Source organism: Rhipicephalus microplus, chromosome 9 (assembly GCF_043290135.1).
Source record: "Rhipicephalus microplus isolate Deutch F79 chromosome 9, USDA_Rmic, whole genome shotgun sequence".
In the NCBI taxonomy this organism is placed as follows: Eukaryota; Metazoa; Arthropoda; class Arachnida; order Ixodida; family Ixodidae; genus Rhipicephalus; species Rhipicephalus microplus.
In genome coordinates this window covers 72,933,108-72,955,430 of record NC_134708.1, presented here as the reverse complement: position 1 = coordinate 72,955,430, position 22,323 = coordinate 72,933,108, and the positions used below count along the sequence as shown (strand labels likewise).

Below are 22,323 nucleotides of genomic sequence, written 5' to 3'. Positions count from 1 at the left end.
GTGGGGGCCCGTGCCGTGACTAACACAGCGATAAGAACCGGGTTTCAAGGGCCCCGACACCACTTCAAGGACGACAGAGTGGTTTCTTTCTCGCCTTTACTAACCTTCGCGCAAGCCCTCCTCGCCGCTCCTTCCTTCATAATAAACGTGGAATAAGCGCTGAGCGTTGAGCCTATCAAGATTTGGTGGTTTTTGGCTACACGCCGTTACTTCCGCTTGCGCAGGCTAAAACGCACAAAGCGAAGTGAGTATAATTGATTGCGCACGATAATAATAATATGATAATACTAACATTAATAATAATAATAATAATAATAATAATAATAATAATAATAATAATAATAATAATAATAATAATAATAATAATAATAATAATAATAATAATAATAATAATAATAATAATAATAATAATAATAATAATAATAATATGATTATAATATTAATCATAATAATAATACCTTTTATTTCTTCCAATAAAACAGTACATGTGACTAGGCCTGCCAAAGCCAATTGGTGGCTTGAGTGGCAGAGCCTGGCAGACAGTAAAATAAACCGGACGCGTTACAAGATTGTAGTTCATGGCCTAAGAGGGATGATAGGACAAAAAAACAACGTGCATATAAGATTAGAAACAACAGGGCATACAAGCAATAGTTACAAGAATTATGCAATAGTTACAGCAATTGAAACTGAAAAGGTATAAAGGAAAAAAAGAACAGAATTATAGCAAATGCTTCTTAAGCAAACTACCACACTGGATGATTGTGCAGCATTATGCTTGCTAATGAAGAAGAAGAAGAATAACTTTATTTATGAAGTCCAGCGAAGTTGATTTGGGGCGGGCCTAGGCGTCGGCCACGAGCCCTTGGGCTCGGGCGGCTTCCTCGGCTCGCTGGACGGCCCACAGTTGTTGTTCGAATGAGGAGCTGAGCAGAGCCCCCTCCCAGCGTGTCCTGCGGTCCGAAACTGCCTCTTCGTGGTTTTCATCGTTGCTTTCATCTAAACTCGAGCATTCCCATAGTATATGTGAAAGTGTCGCCCTTTCATCGCAAACCTTGCATTTTTCTGTTAAATACAGATCAGGGTAACAGAGACTAAAGAGAACTGGATTCGGATAAGTATATGTTTGCAGTTGTCGCCACGCAACTGCCTGTTTTTTATTTAACCTGTTGTGTGGCGGAGGGTACTTTCGCCTTTCTAGCTTATAGTGCTGCGTTATTTCGTGGTAACTAGTCATGCGGTCCCCCCACTCCCACTCCCCCCCGCGTGGAACTTCGTCCGAGGCGGCGTCGGCGTTCGCAACGGCTCGGTTCGTGAGTGCTCGAGCCGCCGCGTGCGCCGCCTCGTTGCCGGCCAGCGGGGTTTGTGTGTGTGCGGGGGTCCATATGACGAAAGTGTCATTTTTTTCCCGAATTTTGTCTTCGTTAGTCATTAGGATTCGCAGCGCCTCTCGGGAGACACGACCGTTCGCATAGTTGCGTATCGCTGCTTGCGAGTCACTAATTACTACTTCGGCCTCAGTGGTCGCCACCGCGAGTGCTATGGCCACCTCCTCGGCCGTCTCGGTCAGTGGCGTTTGCACCGTAACGCTCGTCATGCATGTCCCTTTACCGTCGACCACCGCGGCCACGTAACCACACCTTCGCGCGTATCTGGCCGCGTCCACGAATACCGCTTCCTTGCAATTTCCGAATTTTCTCTGCAAGTCCTGCGCTCTCTGGTTTCTTCGGCCGGTGTGATGTTCCGGGTGCATATTTTTGGGCAACGGCGGAATCACTATCTTTTCCCTTACCATCACGGTTATGTCGGCTTTTTCGCCTTGCTGCGTGTGATAGTGGATTCCCAGTTTTTCGAGGATGTACCTGCCCGTTTTAGTCTTAGAAAGTCGTTCATACTGTGCTACGTTGTGCGCTTCTATTAATTCGTCAAGCGTGTTGTGCAAGCCTAGTTCTAATAATTTCACTGTGCTTGTGTTCATGGGTAAGCATAAAGCTTGCTTATACACTTTCCTGATTAAGCAATCTAATTTTATCTTCTCGGCGACGTGCCAATTCAAGTAAGAGGCAACGTACGTGATTCTACTGAGGACAAAGGCTTGCACAAGTCTAATAGTGTTCCCTTCTTTCATACCACTATGTCGGTTCGTAATTCGTTTTAGAAGTCGGATTGTCTGATTTACCGCGTGTTCCAACCTGCGAACAGTTTCGCCATTGTGGCCATTGGCTGCAATATACAAGCCTAACACGCGTATAACGTCTACTTTGGGAATGACGTGGCCTTCCGAGGTCGTTAGCTGTATCGCTTCCTCTGCGTGATTTGCGCTTTGTTCGCTGTATTTGGGCTTTCGACCTCTGCGCGTAGGTCTGTAAACCAGTAGCTCCGATTTCTCAGCCGAGCAGGTGAGGCCCGTGTCCTCTAGGAATCTTTGAACCGTATCGATGGCTCGCTGTAGCGTCTGTTCTATTTGGCCGTCACATCCCCGAGTTACCCACAGAGTAATGTCGTCTGCGTACAGACTGTGGGAGAGCCCGTCAATCTCTTCTAATTTAGCTGGTAACCCTATGAGTGCGAGGTTAAAGAGCAAGGGCGAAATCACCGAACCCTGAGGAGTGCCGGCGCTGCCCATCTCTATCTCTCCTGACTCTAATTCTCCCAATGTGATCCTCGCTGTCCTGTCCGTTAGAAAATCACGGACGTAGTCGTACGTCCTTTTACCGAGTCCTAGTTCTATTATTCGGGTAAGTATAGTCGAGTGCTTGACATTATCAAACGCCTTCTTTAAATCTAGGCCTAAGATTGCTTTGGTAGAAGTGGTCATGCTGTCTATTACCTGGTGCTTGAGTTGTAGCATGGCGTCCTGCGTGGAGAGGCTCTTCCTGAAGCCCAGCATGGTGTGAGGAATCAGATCGTGGTCCTCGAGAAAGTTTGTTAGCCTCGCGAGGACCACGTGCTCCATGACCTTACCAACGCAGGACGTCAGCGATATCGGCCTTAGATTTTCCAGCTGTATGCGCTTTCCTGGTTTGGGTATCATAACGATGCGGGCGGTTTTCCACTGTCGGGGAATACGTCCCTTTTCCCAGCATTCGTTAAGGAAAACCGTGAGGTGCTCTATCGATGTGTCATCTAGATTCCGAAGCGTTTTGTTCGCAACCCCGTCTGGTCCGGGCGATGATTTCGTGTTGAGCCTGTGCAGCACCGCGCGTACTTCAGCAATGCTGAAAGGTCTGTCCAAGCACTCGTTCGCAGTGCCTTTGTATTCAGAGTGGAGCACGGGTCTAGTCGGATTAGTGTATCTCATCCTGAGTTCATGCAAGAGTTCTGCGTGGGTGCCTTTGTAGACGTTGATTATCTTGTTGACATTTTGCCTATATGCTGTTTTAGTCTCCTCTGGATCCAGCAGGAACCTGAGGAGATTCCACGCCTTGGTGAACCCTACCCGACTATCCATGCTATTACACGTCTCTTCCCACTGTGACTTGCAAAGCTGTAAAGCGTATTCCTCGATGTCTCTATTCAGTTTAGCTATTCGCCTACGTAAAGTCCTATTGTGTCGTTGTACTTTCCACCGGGCTTGTAGGCTACGTTTAGCCTCCCACATATGCAGAAGCTTACTATCTAGGACCTGGAGGTTTGCTTCAGGAGGGACCTCATGCGTTGCTGCCGCGACATCTTGCCTCAGCATTGATGTCCACTTTTCTATATCTTCGATATTTTCCGAGGAGTCAATCCTATTTTCCCTGTTTTGCCTAAACTTGTCCCACTCTACAAGTTTTAGTAGCTTGCTTTTCTTTTTGCACGGCCCCGCATTGGCACGAATTTCTACAATAGTGTGATCACTGCCCAAATCCTCCTGTGTATTCGTCCAGCATACGTTTGTTATGTTTTTAACGAACGCGAGATCTGGTGACGTATCAGCACAAACACTATTTCCTTGTCGCGTAGGCGCGGAGGGGTCGGTAATGAGAGTGAGACCCTCCAGTAGAGCATCCTCCCATAGGTTTTTGCCTTTCAGGTTTTCGTATTTGTAGCCCCATGCGGAATGATGAGCGTTAAAGTCTCCCGCTACGAGGAGCGCTCGGGTCCCCGCGATGCCGGCCGCCTTCTTGAGTAGCGCGCGGAAGCGGTGCTTAAGTCGAGGGCTACTATACACATTAAGAATGAAAAGACTATTGTCTCGATTCTTTGGAGGTACTATCTCCACCAACAGGTGCGGTATCGCGTTTACCTTTATCTCATGCTGCGTTACGGTTAGGTTACGTTTGACTAGCGTCGCGACGGCCGGTTTGTCCCGAGGAGCGCTATCCTGAAATGACCTGTAACCGGATAACTTAGCTTTAACGTTAGTTTCCTGTAGAAGTATCACATCTGGCTTCTCCTTGTTAATCAGGTACTGTTGAAGATGTCCCCGCTTTCTAGCGTATCCTCTACAATTCCATTGCCAAATTACGTAATTTTTAGTATTGTGAGTAGCCATGATGATAGTAAAATTTAATATTTGCCAGTGTTCTCCCTAGTCTCTGTGTCCACTGGTCTGTGGTACGGTTTCCCAGTCTGTTTGAGGGGCCCGCAGCTGCTAGCTGGTAACCTTCGCTCGTTGTTTTCAACCCTCATCTGCAGGGTGGCGAGTTGTTGCTGTATTTGCTGCATTGTAGTTGTTATCTGCTGCATCGCGCCTGTAAGCTGGCTAAGCATTCGTTCCATTTCTGCTTTACGCGTGTTCTTTTCATCCTCTATTTCTTTCCTGACTATGCTTATGTCGTCTTCGACATCGTGCCGTTTCCTATCCCTTTCCTCTGTTTTATGTGTTTGAATTTCGGCTTGCGCCGGGTCCACTTCAACTGCCCTGCGTTTCGAGGGGGTCGGCACCGTTTCATCCTTAGATAGTACCTCCCCTGGATTGTCCTGCAATCGGATCGTTCCGCCCTTTTTAGCTACCTCATTTTTTAGACTAGCATTTTCCTCCCTGAGTTCCTCAATTACGTTTTTGTATCTAATGTTATCTCTCTCCAATTGCTCGAGTCGTTTTTGAATTTGCATGATCATGTCGTGTTGACCTTCACTGTTAGAAAAGGCAGTGCCAGACCGCGCACGCTCGCCGGAGGCGGCTGCCGCCCAGCTCACCTTGGAGGCTTTGGGTAGACTGTCGTTACCACCGGGTCCGGCAGCTCGCGTCGCTGTAGTGTCGGTACTGGCGGGAGACGTGCCCTGGGACTTAGGTCTGTCCTTGGCTCGTTGGCGCTCGGCGTTCCTCGACCGAGAGCGGGAGTGAGACCGGGACCGGGAGCGGGAGCGAGAACGCGAGGCGGATCGGCCTCGTCTCTCCCCACGCAGCGCCGAACAGGCGTGTCCACTTTCGCCGTACACCCTATAGCTCTTGTCTGCGTCCTCCTCACGTTGCCTTCTTTCCCACTGGCGTTTCTTCACTATGTAAGGAGTTCTGTACTTGGCTTGGCATTTCCTGTCTCCGGTAGGGTGGTCCTTGCCGCAAAGTCGACATCTGGGCTCACAGCAGTGGTCTTGCGGTGGATCATCACAGCCACAGCCTCTGCATCTTCTACTCTCTGGGTTGGGGCAAACGTCGGATCGATGTCCAAGTCGGCCGCAAGCGTAGCACGTCTCGTACTGTTTCTTGTAGAGCACGCAACGGTGCTCCGTTCCGTTGTAGTATATGTAGCGCGGCACTACACTTCCTTCGAATACGACGATAGCGTGTGCCGTGCTTCCCATCCTCTTCGCGTGCAATAACGAAGGGTTGTGCTCGTTGACGAGGTGTCTCTCAATATCCTCAGGAGAATCTTCGTCGGGAATCCCACGGATGATGCCCTTGGTTGTATTTTCCGGCGCGGCTGCATATGCCCTCGCTGCGTAATCTTTGTCTCCCATGGTTAGCTTGGAGATTTCACAATATCTTCTGGCTCTCTCTTCCGATGGAGTACTCACTACTACAATATTCTGTCTTTCGTTTACGCGAAAGATATCGCCTCTGGTTTCCTCTTGGTTCAGTCCGGCAGCGGCACGTATGCTGTCGCCGATCCGAGCAGCACGATGTGTCCTGGTGCTGAAGCCATCTCTAGGGCGTACGATGACCTTGATGTCGTCCACCGGCAGATTCGGTTTTTTGGTCGCCATGCTGAGTCGTCGCACGTTTCTGGCTGCTCTTTTGACAAACGCTTCATCATCGTTGAGCGCGTCAGCGGTCTGCGCAGCAGGGTCAGTGCCCGCGACGCGCGCCTTGCGTTCCTTGTATTTGGCCCGAACCTCGAGCCAGCCATTCTCCTTGCGGACATCTGTCGGCGATATTTCTTCACCGTCTACGTGAACAACTTCCATTGCAGTCGAGGATAAAGCCGTTAAGCGAGTAGCAAAGGGGCGTCGCACTGCTCGCTGGGTTCGGCATAGACGCCGGCCGCGTCTGCAGCGCGAGCGACGGCGTCTACCGGTGCTGCGTTAGGCTTAGTTCGTGTGCCAGTCTGCTTGCTAATGAGTGTATATGAAATAACACACGACATGCATTACCATTGTAAACAGATACGCCGTAGCAGTTGCTTTGATTTTTGTTCTGGTTTTGTGCGAAAAATGCTGGGGGGTAGTACATTCAAACAGGTTGGGACATAACGGGCTCGCATTCTATTTCCATACTTTGTTGAACACCGTGGCCTCCAGTAACGTACTTTGGGCCTTAAAGAACGAGAAGTAACATACGGAACCAGGAATTCTTTGGACCAGAAATGTTTCAAAACAACCGTTTGAATTAACAGATCATTGAAGTTTGGCACAAACGGCGTTTTGAAAATGTATCTCTCAGAATTCATGTTCAGGTCGTAAGATATATATATATATATATATATATATATATATATATATATATATATATATATATATATATATATATATATATATATATTTAAATCGAGATGCCCAATACGAGGCAGAACGGGCTGGGCACGCGGGTCCATTGCATTACAGGGCGGAGGACAATTCTCAACCGTTGTGTCTCGCACATGGACCAATAGCGAGCTCATTTCCTCGTGACGTCACGTTGACGGATTCCTGGCATCACGAACAGTGCCGAGTAGACGGGAAACGCCAGAAGAAAATAGGGTATTTTAGCAAGTTACCGCTATACGGTACCCAAATACGGTAAAGCAGTATGCTAGCGCTCCTCCTTTCCAGCGACACTGAGTCCCCAGGACGACAGGCCTTCATTAACAACATGTATATAGGCTGACAGGACACAACGTTGCGTGACAACCCCAGAGTATTTTTTTGAAAACGCTTTTGTGTTGTTGAGGTGTCTTCACTGGTCAGCGACCGGTACGGTAATACCGTACCATATTTGCGTATCGTATTTACGCAACTTGCTAAAACTCTCTGATAATGCACACGTTCTTTGTATATTCAGAGGCCGTTCATGGGGCTTTTAAACCTTGCCGCGGTTTTTCCTCCGATGTGTGGTGCTGATAATTCAAATTTACTGCTATTCAGGAAGTGATTCAAACGACACGTCTATTGTGGTTACACACCTAAGGCTCCACGGTGTGATATACTGTGCGATAAAATGAGTACTCGAGATGGATAAGATCGAGTGCGTGTGCAATGTTCCCACCAATCACTTCGAATGCCTCTTTGTTTATCTTTGGAGGACTGTCACACCTTAGGCCTTTGTGCGGGCACAACAAGTGTGCCGCCTTTAGAAAGACCTTTCTCGATGACAAAAACTTCCGCCTTTCTATAATCGACAAAATGGGGATATCAGTGTAAATATTGGAGCGGTGTAGTCAAAACAGGCTGCTTGAAAGATACATGGGGGTTCATGTACTTTGCATGTACTTGAGTTACTACTCAAGTACGTGTAAAGCCAGAAACACACTGGCAAGGGACAGTATAGATATTGTCGACGCATTCTATGCATCACAGAGACAAAAAGAAAAGAAGTTTAGGTGTTGATAGCGAGGAAACTGACGAAAGAAAATGTAGCTGGAACGTGTGAAACAATGGAAGATGTATACCGATGGGGCGAAAAGGAACTACCACGTTTGATCGCACAGCAAACCCACTTTTATTTTTCGACATGACCGTTCACCGCGTGGCGAGAGAGCACATAACTTCCGACAATCACTGTTTCAGGAGTTCAACCTGACTTGTCTGGACACAGGACCTTACAGCATCGACGAGTAAAACGCGTCAGAATAGTGAATGGCAGAATTACCGATTTTCAGCAAATTCGGTGTTGGTGTATATAACGATGCTTTCCGACATACTATATTATAGTATCTGAAGTAATCGATAATAATGATTATTATGAGGTTTTACAACGCAATCCCATCCCCCTACTTTTTGACAAAGGAAAATAACGATTTTTTAAAATTCATTTCAATTTCAAAACCACCATATGATTATAAGGAAAGCGGTAGTGCGGAAATTTGGACCATCTGGTGTTTTTTAACGTGAACTGAGGTCGCATTGGACACGGACCACTTCGCTGCCAGCTAAATGTGACCACCGTGGACGGAATCGAACCCGCGGCCCTCGAATCAGCAGTTATGCACCGTAACGGCTAGACCACCATGCACGGCGAACTCTAGAGTAATTCAATTTGTTTGGAAAACAATCCTCATTTACCTACCTATCATATAGTATGCCCGCATGCTACACAAACGCTATCTTTTAATGGCTACCTTTACGCCTGCTATCGGGTGTACCACTCTTACTCTAGCAGCATCGTTGAATTCATTCAATCAATATAAAATGATTGAACTGCCTATCACCCCGCCGCGGTGGTCTAGTGGCTAAGGTACTCGGCTGCTGACCCGCAGGTCACGGGATCGAATCCCGGCTGCATTTCCGATGGAGGCGGAAATGTTGTAGGCCCGTGTGCTCAGATTTGGGTGCACGTTAAAGAACCCCAGGTGGTCGAAATTCGCGGAGCCCTCCACTACGGCGTCTCTCATAATCATATGGTGGTTTTGGGATGTTAAACCCCACATATCAATCAATCGAACTGCCTATCCATATTGGGACAGTCGACGGCGAAGTCCAATCACATCGAGAGTGGCGATTCCGATATTGTGAAAAAGCAATTTACTTATGCGAGAATATGTTTTTTTCTTATTGTTCATTTGATGACCACACGGTACCGGTAAATCCCTTTACAAAGGGCCAATGCTGGCATGGTGCCAAGTGAAAGATAGTACAAGCGCCGTCGAGACTGCCATATAACTATGGGGTGTGATATCAAACTAGAGGAAAAATTCGCAGGCATGAGAGAGAGCTCACAAACAAAAGATGAAGGTTATACAAAGGATAAAGCAGGATGGTGAACGCCTTCAGGTGCTCCCCATCCTGCTGAGGGGAGGTTAACTTACTTCCCTCATCCCCATCAGGCTAAGGGGAGTAAGTTATGGGATAAACACGTCATGAAGGAATGCAAGCGAGAAAGACGTTTACAAGATGGAGGCGGCGGAAGGTGGAGGGGAGGGAGGCGGCGGGTCTTTCTTTTTTTTTTTTTTCGCACCGTCTCGTCTTTGTCCGAAGCGTCGCGATTCACGAAAGTTGGGATGAGAAGCGGTCCTTCATTTCAGTAATGATCCCCTCAATGATATAGCCGAGTGGTGTTGGGCCAGCACCGGCCAGGAAGAGCCGGCAGCAGGACGCGATATTTTTCCATCGCGTGCAGGTCAACGCCAAGAAAGAGTTGCGGGGGGGGGGGAGCAGGTTTTCCCCCTTAGGCAGTCACCGCGGGAGTTCATTGGGCGGGACGCCATGCACTCTTAAAGGGGGACGGGAAGAGTGAGGTCAAATCTCCATATCGGCGCCTGCAAGCACTGCTTCTTCATAACTTTATTATTTTTTGCGTCCGAACTCTTTTTTTTTTTACATTTGTGCCTCACCCCCCTTTCTTTCCACCTGTACAACCCCTTGCCGTAATGATGTCTTCAGCGTCCGTCAGCGCCACTGTCATTTGGAGACACGTCTCCGTGCTTTTCCAGTTCAAGATCAAATCGGAGGCCTGTTAACCGCCTTCTCCACCACCAACCTCACCCCAACGTCGGCTTGTCCCCGTACAAACTGCCGGCACTGGCTGTGGGGTCAAAGGGGGCGAGGGGTGGTGGTTCACTTTTGACATTAGAGTTAGAGGGAGGGAGAGTGTTAAGTGCGAGGGTGACTGTGACGCAATGCGGACGGCACTCGGAATTTACCCAAAGGGGTGATTGGTCGAGGCAAGCAGTGTTGTTGAGGTATAACGAAATCTAGACAGGACACGTTTCTTTCGTTTTCCTTTCCTTGGCGTTTACCACACCATGGAAGACCTGCTCAGTCTTTCTTTTTCGTTTTTGTGTTTCCATAAGTGCGTGCAGTACAGTGCAAGTATAAGGGCTCGATCATCAGGTTACAAGTGACATACCGGTAATAAGCAACACACCGCCCTAACTCTCTCTCTTTCGTGTCGTTTTTCGAGTCACACTGGCGAAACCCCCTTTGTGTACCTAGGGCTAATTAACACCGGAACTCTCGCTCCTGTCTTTGCCTATTACAACTCTAACGAGACGCACGTGGCTTAGCAACGTCTTCACCATCGTCTAGTAAGGATGGCCACCAACGTCTTACTTACTGTGGCTGTGTGCTGGCTTGAAAACGACAAAAATGCATTTCTCCTTTGTCTTTATTATAGAATGGAAAGTATAATTACAGCGGCCCAAAATCATTGACACCACTCTCTCTCTCAACCCCGTTCTCTCATATACAAAGTACAGGCTGGGCAAAAAAAAAAAAAAATCCCCGCATATCCACCGAGTGAATGATGATAACTGGGGCGAAGCGTCCGCAGTCCATTCGTTCGTCCATCCGTCCCTTCGTTCGTGCGTCTATCTGTCCCCGTGTCCGTCCGTGCGCCCGTCAGTCAGCCCGTTCGCTCGTCCGTGCGTCCGTCCGTCGGCCCATCCGTCCGCGCGTTTTTGTGTCTGTCTGTCTGACTAAATGACCTCTCATTTAGTTTAAAGGACTATATGAGAGGTCGCTACGTACTACTACAACTACTATAACTACTACTACTACTACTAGTAGTAGTGGTACATACAACGCGGGCGCGTGACCCATGGCATAAGGAGCTTTGGCCCTAAAAATAACTTGGTGTTAGTCTGGGTGCCGATTCCATTCTTTTTATGACAATGGAATGGCGCGTGGTTGAGTTGTCCTCCTTTTAATTCCTCTATAATTTCCAATGCCCCCCCCCCCTCTCAGTTTCTTCAGAAAACAATAATGTGAAATATTTATCAAGTATCAAATAATAAACACAATTATCCTTGTGCTCACCGTATGATCTCCTGCACCGATCTGCTGCTCATAGGACGTCCAAGAGAGAATACGGCTTATCTCCCGTTGACTTGGCAGTTAGCGCGTACTTGTGTGAGTGAAGTCGGTATTGGTGTAGCAAATTTCATCCACGGGTCGAGTAAAATAGTAGCCTGAGGGAAAAAAGAAAAAAAAAGGCTATGACGGCCCTCCTCTGGAAAGCGCACACCGGCGGTGGTGAGTCGCGCGCGGCCGTGGCCGAGTGCGAGGGAGGTGCCGGCTCCGGTGCGTGACACCACTGATCGTCTGCGCAGCGCATCGAATTGCGCGCACACTGGTGGCGGCGGAGTATCATTGCGCATGCGCAGACCCGTGCCACGCGAAATTGGCTCAGCAAGGCCAGTGTAGCTAACGCTACAAAAAACAGAAAGCCGGCAAGATGTTTTTGCGTTATACCTTCAAAACTGGGGGATAATGACGACGTGAGCAGTGATCGTCGTAAACAGTGCCTGATAGCACTGCCTGATGAAACAGCGTCGATGTCTTTCAGACAGCGCCTGTAGAAACCCGAATCGTGTGATTTTCCAGCTTCAAGAGCACGGCGGAATGTGAAGGGGAAAATGCACGTTGTTATTTCACCTATCATAATGCGTCACTTAATTGTGTCGCAACGCGGCAGCTACAGCCGTTCTTTTCATCGTGTAACCTCAGTAGTTATATGTGCTACCACGTCTCACCAAGCTTAGAGCGTGACGCGGCGAAAGCTACGCGCTATACATTAGCCAATAAACAACGTCGACTTAATGAACTGGCTTAGCCATTGTGCGATAATCTTACCAGTTTTTTTTTATTTGCGACGCATCATTCTGTGACAATTAACAATTCACTGCTGTTATACCAATCGTACAAAGGTTAGGCAAGTCCTTGTGCTATTCAATCATCTCTGTAAATGAATAAGGGACCATGCTGCTCACAACCACCGCGAATATTTTGGTGGAAAAAGCGCACTGACAGACACTCGTGTTTACTGACATAGTCCGTACGTTCTCCACAAAAGAAAGGAACTTCGACACTGTAGTGTACTTTCAAGTCAATGTCCTTCAATGTGTCGTTTCTTTAAACACACGCCAACTAACCATAATGTTTGTATTGTAACCGTAAGCACGCTAGATCCCGACTCCCTTCCAGTAATATTTGTAAGAAACTCGACGCTCAGTGGTCGAGCATATAAAACGCGTTATTCGAAGGTCGCGGGTTCGGTCTCTGCCGGCAGCAAGTTATCTTTTCGTGCACTTTTCTTTCTTTATATTTACATTACAATTACTAGCTATAGGATCCTCTACCCTTTCCTCGGCACCATTGTCTGTTAGTTCTCGTTAGCACTGTGTCTAACAAAAAAAAGCAAGACAATAAATTTACACTTCTTTCCTTTGACACACCTAAGTATCTCTCCTTGCTTATGCTCGCTTGCAAAAATTGACCATGAGAACATGTTAGCGGTGGTACAATGATTATAGCGTCAGACTGCAACGTGGGAGGCGTTGGGTTCCACTTACAGTGCCACCGCGGGTACGTGTAACCAGGTTTTCCCAATGAGGCGGAAGGCACCCCGGCCTGTAATTGCGGGTACTCTTGTATCAAGAAGGTGCCCTCCCGTTTCCCGTCTGTTCCCCTGTGAACCTTTTCCTTTCCTTGCCGACGTATACGTATGCGCGCCTCGCCGCGGTGGTCTAGTGGCTAAGGTACTCGGCTGCTGACCCGCAGGTAGCGGGATCCAATCTCGGCTGCGGCGGCTGCGTTTCCGATGAAGGCGGAAATGTTGCAGGCCCGTGTGCTCAGATTTGGGTGCACGTTAAAGAACCCCAGGTGGTCGAAATTTCCGGAGCCCTCCACTGCGGCGTCTCTCATAATCATATCGCGGTTTTGGGACGTTAAATCCCACAAATCGATAAGTATTATGCGCGTTGCCGCTTTTCGCTTCCCGTGTCTCCGGCAAACCCTCGGTAACAGTCGCCGATCTTGGTTTCTCGCAGGGCTCGGGGTTTGATTCATTGTCGACTTCGTGGACAGCCGACTCCTTCCCTGACGCTTCTCACGAGGCAAGTAAAAGTAAAGCAAAAAAGAAAAAAAAATTATCAATCAGTTGCTTGACGTGATTCTCCTTCCTACTGCACGCAACTGTAGTGCAAGATGTTGCACACAGTTTATGCTTTCAATCTCAAGCAGCGTGTTTTGCGTTCCTGCCCATTCCACAACTGAAAAAAAAAACATGGGTGATCCCTCTTTTTAGGAATCGGTATAGCACGAAAGTGAAACCGTGACTTCACAGAGGTAGTTGAGCGTTTATTATGCATTGTTTCGCCACAAGGGAGAAGGAATTAATGCTACAGCAACACATTGCAAAGACACGCGAAGAACGACAAGCAGGTCTAAATTTGCAGCGCGCACCTGAAGCAAGAAGGACGCACGAAATGGGCAAACATGGGACGTGCACGGACTAACAACTGTCACATCTTGACACCTAAAACACACTGTTCAAACAGAAGGAAAGACACACGAAACGAAAGCGCAATACAAGTGCGAACAATTGTCACAAATCTCACTTCATGTGCGAGCAGCATGCTCATTTTGTAAACGCGGCCGCGGCAGCGAGTGATTTGACCTTCGTCCTCTCCCAAATCACGAGTCTGATAAGCGCGCGCGCAGGAGAGACCACGTTCCGTGGAGGAGGCGCTCGTCGAAACATGAGAGGCGACGACCTTTAAAGCGGGCTTAACGCGAGACCTTCGCGCCATCTCGCTGCTGCTGACGAAAACGCGCTAAAGCTGCGGACCTCTGAGGACTGCCGAAAGGTATATGGTGTATATAAATAGCTTGCCGTTAGCAAATTCTACAACGTACGTTCCGAGGCTTGGCGGTTGGCGCCACGCACTGCGGACTGAGTAAGTCCCTAGTTCGACGCCACGCAACAGAACTTTTTCTTTGCAATCTGTTAATATATATTTTACAGCGTCATATCCGTGACGGAAATACGTCGGCGAAGCCGTGGTGAACCCCGCATAAAATACTTCCGTGTTAAAAGAACGACAGTTGAGAAACAGTTACGATTCACTGAATAAACTAGAAGGGTAGAAGAAGCGTATTGCAGGGAAAAAGTAGGGTATAAACATAAAAGAGTCTGTTGATAAATCTGTTCCTATGGTACATTGGCATCTCGACCAACTGCTTGCGTGTTCGAATCCTGTGGTCACCGTAATTGTTGCAGATGGGCAATCTACCCTGACAGCGGAGCTTGGCGTAGAGTTAAGAAATATTTCAGTTATATAATTAGGTAATTTTATATAGTATAAAACGCAGTAATCGTGATTACACGCTGTACTTTCTATACGAACTGGATTTTAAAGGACATTATCCAATAAGTGCAAATAAGTTAACGCGTGACATTGTATTAATCTAACATATTACTGAGACACATACGCTTGCAATACCGAATCGTGCGAGGTGACACGGTAGAGCACATTGTTGTAAATGTATAACGTGCTACTGAGTGCGGCGAACAGAGAAAGCCGAGGCGCGCGTTACCCGCCACGGCGGTCAAGTGGTTATGGTTGCTGACCCGCAGCTCGCGAGATCGAATCCCCGGCCGCGGCGGCTGCAATTCGATGGAAACAAAAATGCAATAGGGGCCCGTGTGTTTAGAGATTTAGGTGCATGTTAAAGAACCCCAGGTGGTCTAAATTCCTGGAGCCCTCCACCGCGGTGTCTCTCGTAATCATACTGTGGTTGCGGGACGTTAAGCCTTAACTATTACTACAAACACGAGGCGTATTTTATTGCGGATTGAGTGCACACAAGACGTATGTAGTGAGGTACGTGTAACGCCATCAATAGTTATGTTGCCCAAGTCTCGATTCCCTGGCATGAACGCATCCATACCCGCGCAGTCACGAGCCATTTCCCGCATATGTATATCTTTGTATATTCGACCTTTCGGCCGAGCACTGGCCTTCGTCAAAACTCGTTCCTGATAAAAGCCACTTTTTCAGCATATCCGCGGAGTGAATGAAGATGAGTGGGGCGAATGGTCTGTCTGTCTGTCCATCTGTCTGTCTGTCTGTCTGTCTGTCTGTCTGTCTGTCTGTCTGTCTGTCTGTCTGTCTGTCTGTCTGTCTGTCTGTCTGTCTGTCTGTCTGTCTGTCTGTCTGTCTGTCTGTGCACTCATATCACTCTGGAGAGCGCATCATACAACTAGGTGGTCACGTACCAGGAGAGATGTACAAGGGATGGAGAGACCCATGGCTTTAAGGATTTCGCCCCTAAAATAAATGTATTCCTAGCTTTCTAAGTGCTGAGCGCTTTAGGTGGACGTGGGCTGCGGTATGCATGCTGTCGTATAGCTGGGCGCAATTCACACAAAGCTAGTTATAGCGTATAGCCACCTGCTGATCGCGCTGGGGCCAAGGAGAAGTATTCTTCCTCTTGTTCTTCGAGCGCCTTGATGAGGGTATGAAGTGAGGAGCGGTTTTAGGGGCCCGGGCAAACGCAGGTGAAACGTTGTATAAAAATGTAAAACAAAATGAGGGAGCAAGCAAGATATGAAAAAATAAAGGAGAAAATGAAAAAAATAACATTGGAGAGAAAGAAAAGACAGAAAAACGGGGAAGAGAACAATCACGAAAGAGAGGGGAAGGAGAAACAAAGAAGGCTGCATCACATATAGACTACTACAAACGTTCATGGCCAATCCAGTTAAAGTGCATGGGTGTGTGCCAGTGCTTACAGGCAACAAACAAACAAGCAAAGCTGTCTCACGCCGCACTACCTTTGCTTAGCGCTACTATAGCGCAGTGCGAAGCTTCCATTTGTTTTTTTTTGTTTGTTTGTTTGTTCGTTGGTTGTTTGGTTGGTTTGTTTGTTGTACGCGTACATCTGCATGAGCTTTTGATCCCCTATACGGGGTAGCCAGAACATAGTTTCCAGGTTGAGTCACTCAACGGAAGTCACTGGACATTCAGCGCCGTCTCACAAAGCCCCGAAGACGCGACCCTCGTGAATCACTGCATGAAAACGCATCCGTAGAGAAAATGCGGCGAGGATGAATACCGGATCAGTGCGTTGCCCAGAGACTGCAAGCTTTGCGGCTGCAGTGCCCGGGTGCCCAATGGTGCCACCGTCGTTAAGGCCGGAAGAAATGGAAGCGACCTTTTGCGCACGAGTGATGGACCTTGATTTGCGATGAGAAGGCCTTGCGACATGTGCCTTCTTCCATGATTCGCTCAAAAAGGTCCCGGCAAAACATGCTCGAAAGGATATGGGTGAGAGAATGTGTAGTTGGCCTCGGGCGTAGTATTTTGTTGTTGTTTTTTTCTACCTAGAAGGATATGCACGTTTGAGCGAGTTTGCAATCAGACATTTTCTCAGGAGCAGCGCGGAAGTTTTAACGATGACAAAACGAAGAGGAAGAAAACGCAAGTCGAGCGTTGCTTTGAGTATACCCCAAGAGCTCAATTGCACTTCATTGATGTCAGCTATACAGAATGCACAACCGACAACATTATCATGCCGAATGATCATAGCATGTGCCCTATACAATAAGCAGGGTAGTAGTTTTTGCATTGTCTTTTCCTGGTAGTGGTGTTTATTCCGCAAACATGACGCGTGTGAGTATAATGATACGATTAAGATTGAGGAACTGGTGCTTTTGGGTGCATAAACTTTATAAAAATCAATATAGACAGTCTATGAGCAGCCTCAAAATGTATTTAGACAGTATATCTATATAAGGTGTCTGTAGATCTATATGAAAGAACTTATGTGAGATCTATATGAAAGAAGTTATGTGAGAACACACTTAGGAACGCAGTAAGTAAGGCTTCACGAAATCGCCTTGCTTATAACCGTCCGTTTGCGCAGGTGGGCGCTATTTAACCTACGCTTTATTAGACCAATGTAGCCCGTTTTTACTTGGCGCCAAAAGAGCTTGATTCTGCCCAACGAATCGTTTGGTCTTGTAGTGGAGATGAAATATCTATGCTCTTTCAAAAGCAAAGGATCTTGAAAACGAACAGCTGCCGTGGCAGTTTCACAGGTTAACAAGACTGTTTGCTAGTCTATAGTTGGTATACCTACTTAAAAAACTTGTGCCACACTTGAGTTTCTCCCATTTTTTTTTTAATTCGCGGCTAAATTATGCCTTTAAAAGGTTAAGTGGTCGCGCTGCTAAGTTCCAGGGCGAGGGTTCAATTTTCATGCCCGGCGGTCGCATATAGACGGGGAAGCGAAATGAAAGAACATTCACGTACTTACATTGTACTTAAAACAATCCCATTGAAGTGAAAACCAATCAATACTACCCCCTGTTGTGTACCTCATAATTTCATCACGTTCTTCACTCGTAAGACACCAGAATTTTTATCAGCCTGTGTATTGAAAGAAATGAAAACACGATTTCGTGACGCTCTTTATGGCTACTTGTCAAGCACGCGACGAAACCAGTAGACGAGCGCGTGATCTTGGCCCCCTTTTGGTGCATATGAAATTCGCACCTAGAATGCGTGGCCGCTTCCGTCATGAATATAAGCAGAGCACGTGATAGTACTTGCTGGAGGGCTTTTCCGAAAAATAATGAAAAAAATATTTTATGTTGCATGTTCACGCGCTGCAGGACATGGCGTTTCTTTCCTTCCTTCCTTCTTTCTTTCTTTCTTTCGTTCTTTCTTTCTTTCTTTCTTTCTTTCTTTCTTTCTTTCTTTCTTTCTTTCTTTCTCATCACCCTCGACTGCACAACCACACTCCTACTGTGCCCGGCAAATCACCACGCCTGCCTTGGCACGGCAACCGCCCAGACCTGACGCTATCTCTCCCGTATAACCCGTGACTGCAGGCTCACGTTTACCTTGATGGGTCCATCGACTGCGCTTTCGCCACTGTTTCCTTCAGCCCGTCTAAACAGCGAAATTGCATTCGTCCACGTTTTTTTTTTGTTTCGCCAAGACTCGCGCGCTGAGGAAGCGCGTTTGCCGTCTGTACGAGAAAGGGTTGCCCAATAAATATGAGCCAGCCATCCAAACTGCTGTCTTGGTGCACGTGCGATGATTTAACACCAAGAAAATGCTGGCGAGCATTTCACTCATCCTGTGCCGTACAGTGCACTCTGCGTACTAAGTTCAGTACTAGAATCAGAGGCTTATATCCAGCCTCAATTCAATCAATCGCTTAATCGCTCAATCAATCAATCGATCGATCGATCAACTTTATTTTTATCACTTTCGAAAACAGATAGAGGAGCGGCGAATAAACGCTGACTTTCGACAGCTTGACAAGCCCACCGCCCCCGTTAGAAGGGCTCATGGCTAGCACAGCGAGAGTTACATTTGACATACAAATTAAAGAACGAAAATTGCTGTTTAGTCTTTTCGAGAAACCGTCTTGGGCCGTCAACGCAGCTGTTCACATGCATGCTAACACTCATTGCTCAGATCACAGTAGTAATGGGTGTTTTAAAACTGTTATTTTATTTTTGAGAAGAGTAGAGTGTTGTCGATTTTTAGGATGAGTAAAATAGAAGACAAAGCTTTCCTAGTTCCGGGAACCTTGTGCTGAAGTCGCGACACTAAAATGTCGTTGTGATGTTCTAACTTTTCATGATCCTATAGCGCTTAATCTGTTCCTCTCAAACTTGAACTTGTTAGCGTATAGTGACCATGGAGTGATTTATCAGTGTCCGTTGATTTGAGGTTTCTGTTGTTGTCGTAGTTGTCCTTGTTGTTGAAAATTACAAGAACGCCCTCGTAGGTATGCGTGTACGTACATGTCAAAGAAACATCGGGTTTGAGGTCAAAAAGTAATGTCTGTCCCACCACACGCACCTCGCAATCAGGTTCACACGTGGACATGTACACAACTGTAGGGCCCAAATTCTAAAGAAAAACATCCAACTGTCTAACTGTTTTCACACACACACACACACACACACACACACACACACACACACACACACGCACACGCACACGCACACACACACACACACACAGAATGTTAACGATCAGACTATCTTAGCGAATGTGGTCGTACGAGGACAAATGACAAATCTCACTCGTGAACGAAATGCTTCTAGCCGTTTAACCGTTGCCGGGCAACTACGTGGACGAGTGAATGAAAAAAAAAGAAGGAAACGGGCTCATTTTGTTTGTTAGACACAATATCAATAATAACTGACAGACAATTATGCCGAGGAAATCATAGGGGTGTTCTTGATTCAAAGTAATTGGAGTATAATTGTGAAGAAAGAAAAGCTGGCGAAAAGATAACCTGCCACCGGCAGGATCCGAACCTGCGACCTTCGAATTGAGCTACGGCGGCGATCGTCCCGTCATACACTTCTTTATGGTGTACATGTTTGCACTTGTTTAGAAAAATTTATTAACGCAAATGTCAAAACACTCAACAGAACATTTTCTTCTTAGACATACAATAACGATGATAACAAAACAGACGTCATTTACATGAGCATAAATACGAGATGACGTTGAAAGAATGCTTGAACCTGGAAGGGCACAACAGTGCCACTAGTTTCCATGGCGACGAGTGTGATTAACACTCGCAGGTGCTCATTAGCACTTCCAGGTTTAGGTGTGCATTTATATCCCATATAGTGGACGGTCGGATGACCACCGGCCGCTGTAGCTCAGTTCATAGAGAATCGTACGCGCTCGCCCTTTACTTTATTCACATTTTACATTATGTTTGCTACATATATCTTCACCTATACTTCTATGAATTTCTTGTCTGTTAGTTCTAAATGTTATGCCTCTGAGGTACGTATGACGCTCAATAGCCCTTCACTCAAAACGGGCTTCACGAATCAATGCCGCACGCTGCAAGTTTACTTCCAACATTTCTCTAGAATGAACTGACATTTATTGTAGTGATGAAGGCTCGTGAATTACCCGTGTATCAATGTCGACCGAGGCAGTGGGTGACCTGGCTTGCTAGCAAATATCGGGAAAGTCAGCTGGCTTTGCTCGACCAAGCCAAGCGGCTCACTGGGCTTGGTCGAGCAAAGTTGAGTAAAGGACTCAAGACCCAACTCACTTGCCCAGAAACTTTTTAAAGGAATAAAAAGAAAGTTTTTCATCACCATCGTTATATTGGAAAACGACCGATATTTAGGCAACCGTCTATCAACAATAAGCAAACACGTATCCAACACTTGTTTACTGTTAGTAATCTGCAAATATACGCAATAGCCTGCACACAAGCTGTAAGCTGTTTTTTTTAATATTGTGTTCTGTATTTCGTATTCCTTCTATTTTGTATTGGAGTATACACATGCTACATCGCGAGAAACCTTACATGAATAGTTTTTTACGTCAACTTATTCTACAATATCGGAAGGGGGGGGGGGGAGTTGCGCGATGGAGGGGGTTGGCGATGAACGTGTAGAAGTACGGAGTAGAATGAGAGTGCACAGAAAATCAGGTACATTAAAAGACAGTATGAATCACTGATTGCGGTTACTAGCGTTGTCTGTCTGTCGTCTTTTTTCTGGGGGGGGGGGGGAAGAGAAGGGGGTGGATTCCCAGTACTGCACCAATCAGCTCACGAATATTCCTGATAGCCCAAAGTATTTATTAAATTCCATTTTACTTCCCATATAAAAAGCATCGCGTTAGCAGTTCTGTCAAACGAAACGTCAGAGAAAAACGAAAAACCCGAACGAGGAAAATACCAATCAATCCTTGGCTCTCAAGGTGGCAACAACGCTGCACCAGCAAAACGCACGCGCCCATTTGCATCGAAACTTGTCGCTCTCGCTCTCTCCCTCTCTCTTAGCGACACGTACTCGCGCAACTAAACCGCTTTCCGCGAAAGCAATAACTCGCCCAGCACGACCGGTACGTCGTCGACGAAGCGTTTCTATATATACACATACATATATATCCAGTCTAATATGCATGGTCAGACCGATACAAGGCCAGTCAGTGGGCGTAGCGCTGTGCAGCTCGTTGTAATGCCCCTTCGCTCGCTCCAGGTGCTTTTCCCTCTCTCCCTCTACAGTCTGACGCGAGCAATTTGCTTTCGGCGATTGTCCAGCATCGCTGGCCGCGTTCAAAAGGTCTGCTTCCGCGGCGTTCAAAGACGTCTCGCTCTTTGTGCTCCGTCGAATTCGCTATTGTTCGTTCGGTCTATTAGGCAGTCTTTTATTCGGACAAAAGTCGTGCTTAAGGGATCGTAAATCTTCCGTCCAGGCGAATGTTACCGTGGCAAACTACGCGATTCGATGGGAATCTGGCGATGGTCGTGGGTTCGAGCCCGGCGGCATGGCGGTCCCATATCGATGAAAAAGAAATGTCAATAGCCCGTGTATACAGTATACGTCGTTAGTGCACCTTAAAGAACTCTAGACGGCTGTATGACCTCCCATAGTAGAGTACCTAGTACTCTAAATCGTTACCCGCCTTTTCTAAACACACATCGAAATTCACTATGTTCTTTTCCAAGGGACGGCTTTCGGCTCTTTCATAGTAGAGTACCGAGTATACTCGAAGTCGTTAACCACTTCTTCTAAACACACGATCAAAATTTCCGGAGCCTTCAAGAACGGCGTCCTTTGCAATCATAATGCTTTTGGTACGTATAAAATATCAGATGTATACTTATAAAGGTCCTGCGATATATATGAGCGATGTAACGGAAATGTGTGAGGGCATTTCAATTAGATATAAAGCCATGACGAGTATAGATAAGGGGATTAAGTTCGTGGTTTAGTTTACAGTTGAAAGAAAGAGTATAAGATGCCAAAATTAAGCTGGACTTACAGCACTGGATATGCACGCCGGTTTGTGGAGTGCTGTGTGTACTGTAGGGCTTGATTCCGACCGTCGCTAGTACTTCAGCAAGGGCTCAAAGCACGGTATACTAAAAAGAAAAAGAAGTTGCCCGAATGTTGAGAACACGAAACAGAAATCGGGGGGAAGGTTGGAGTAATTAACTGCATTCTAGACGACATAAACGCTTCGTCCATTT

The 22,323-nt window shown here is 46.9% G+C and overlaps 1 protein-coding gene across 2 annotated transcripts in view; it reads left to right on the top strand.

Moving 5' to 3' along the window:
- Window positions 1-22,323, top strand: part of LOC119163238 (sodium-dependent proline transporter-like) — a 74,097-nt gene that overhangs the window by 7,657 nt on the left and 44,117 nt on the right. Inside the window, exon 2 of one of the 2 annotated variants that reach the window (XM_075873831.1) lies at window positions 13,329-13,394. The exons of the other annotated variant lie outside the window; for it this stretch is intronic. Within the exon in view, the coding sequence (XP_075729946.1) occupies window positions 13,329-13,394 (66 nt within the window). The remainder of the gene's footprint in view (window positions 1-13,328; window positions 13,395-22,323) is intronic. 2 annotated transcript variants of the gene reach the window in all.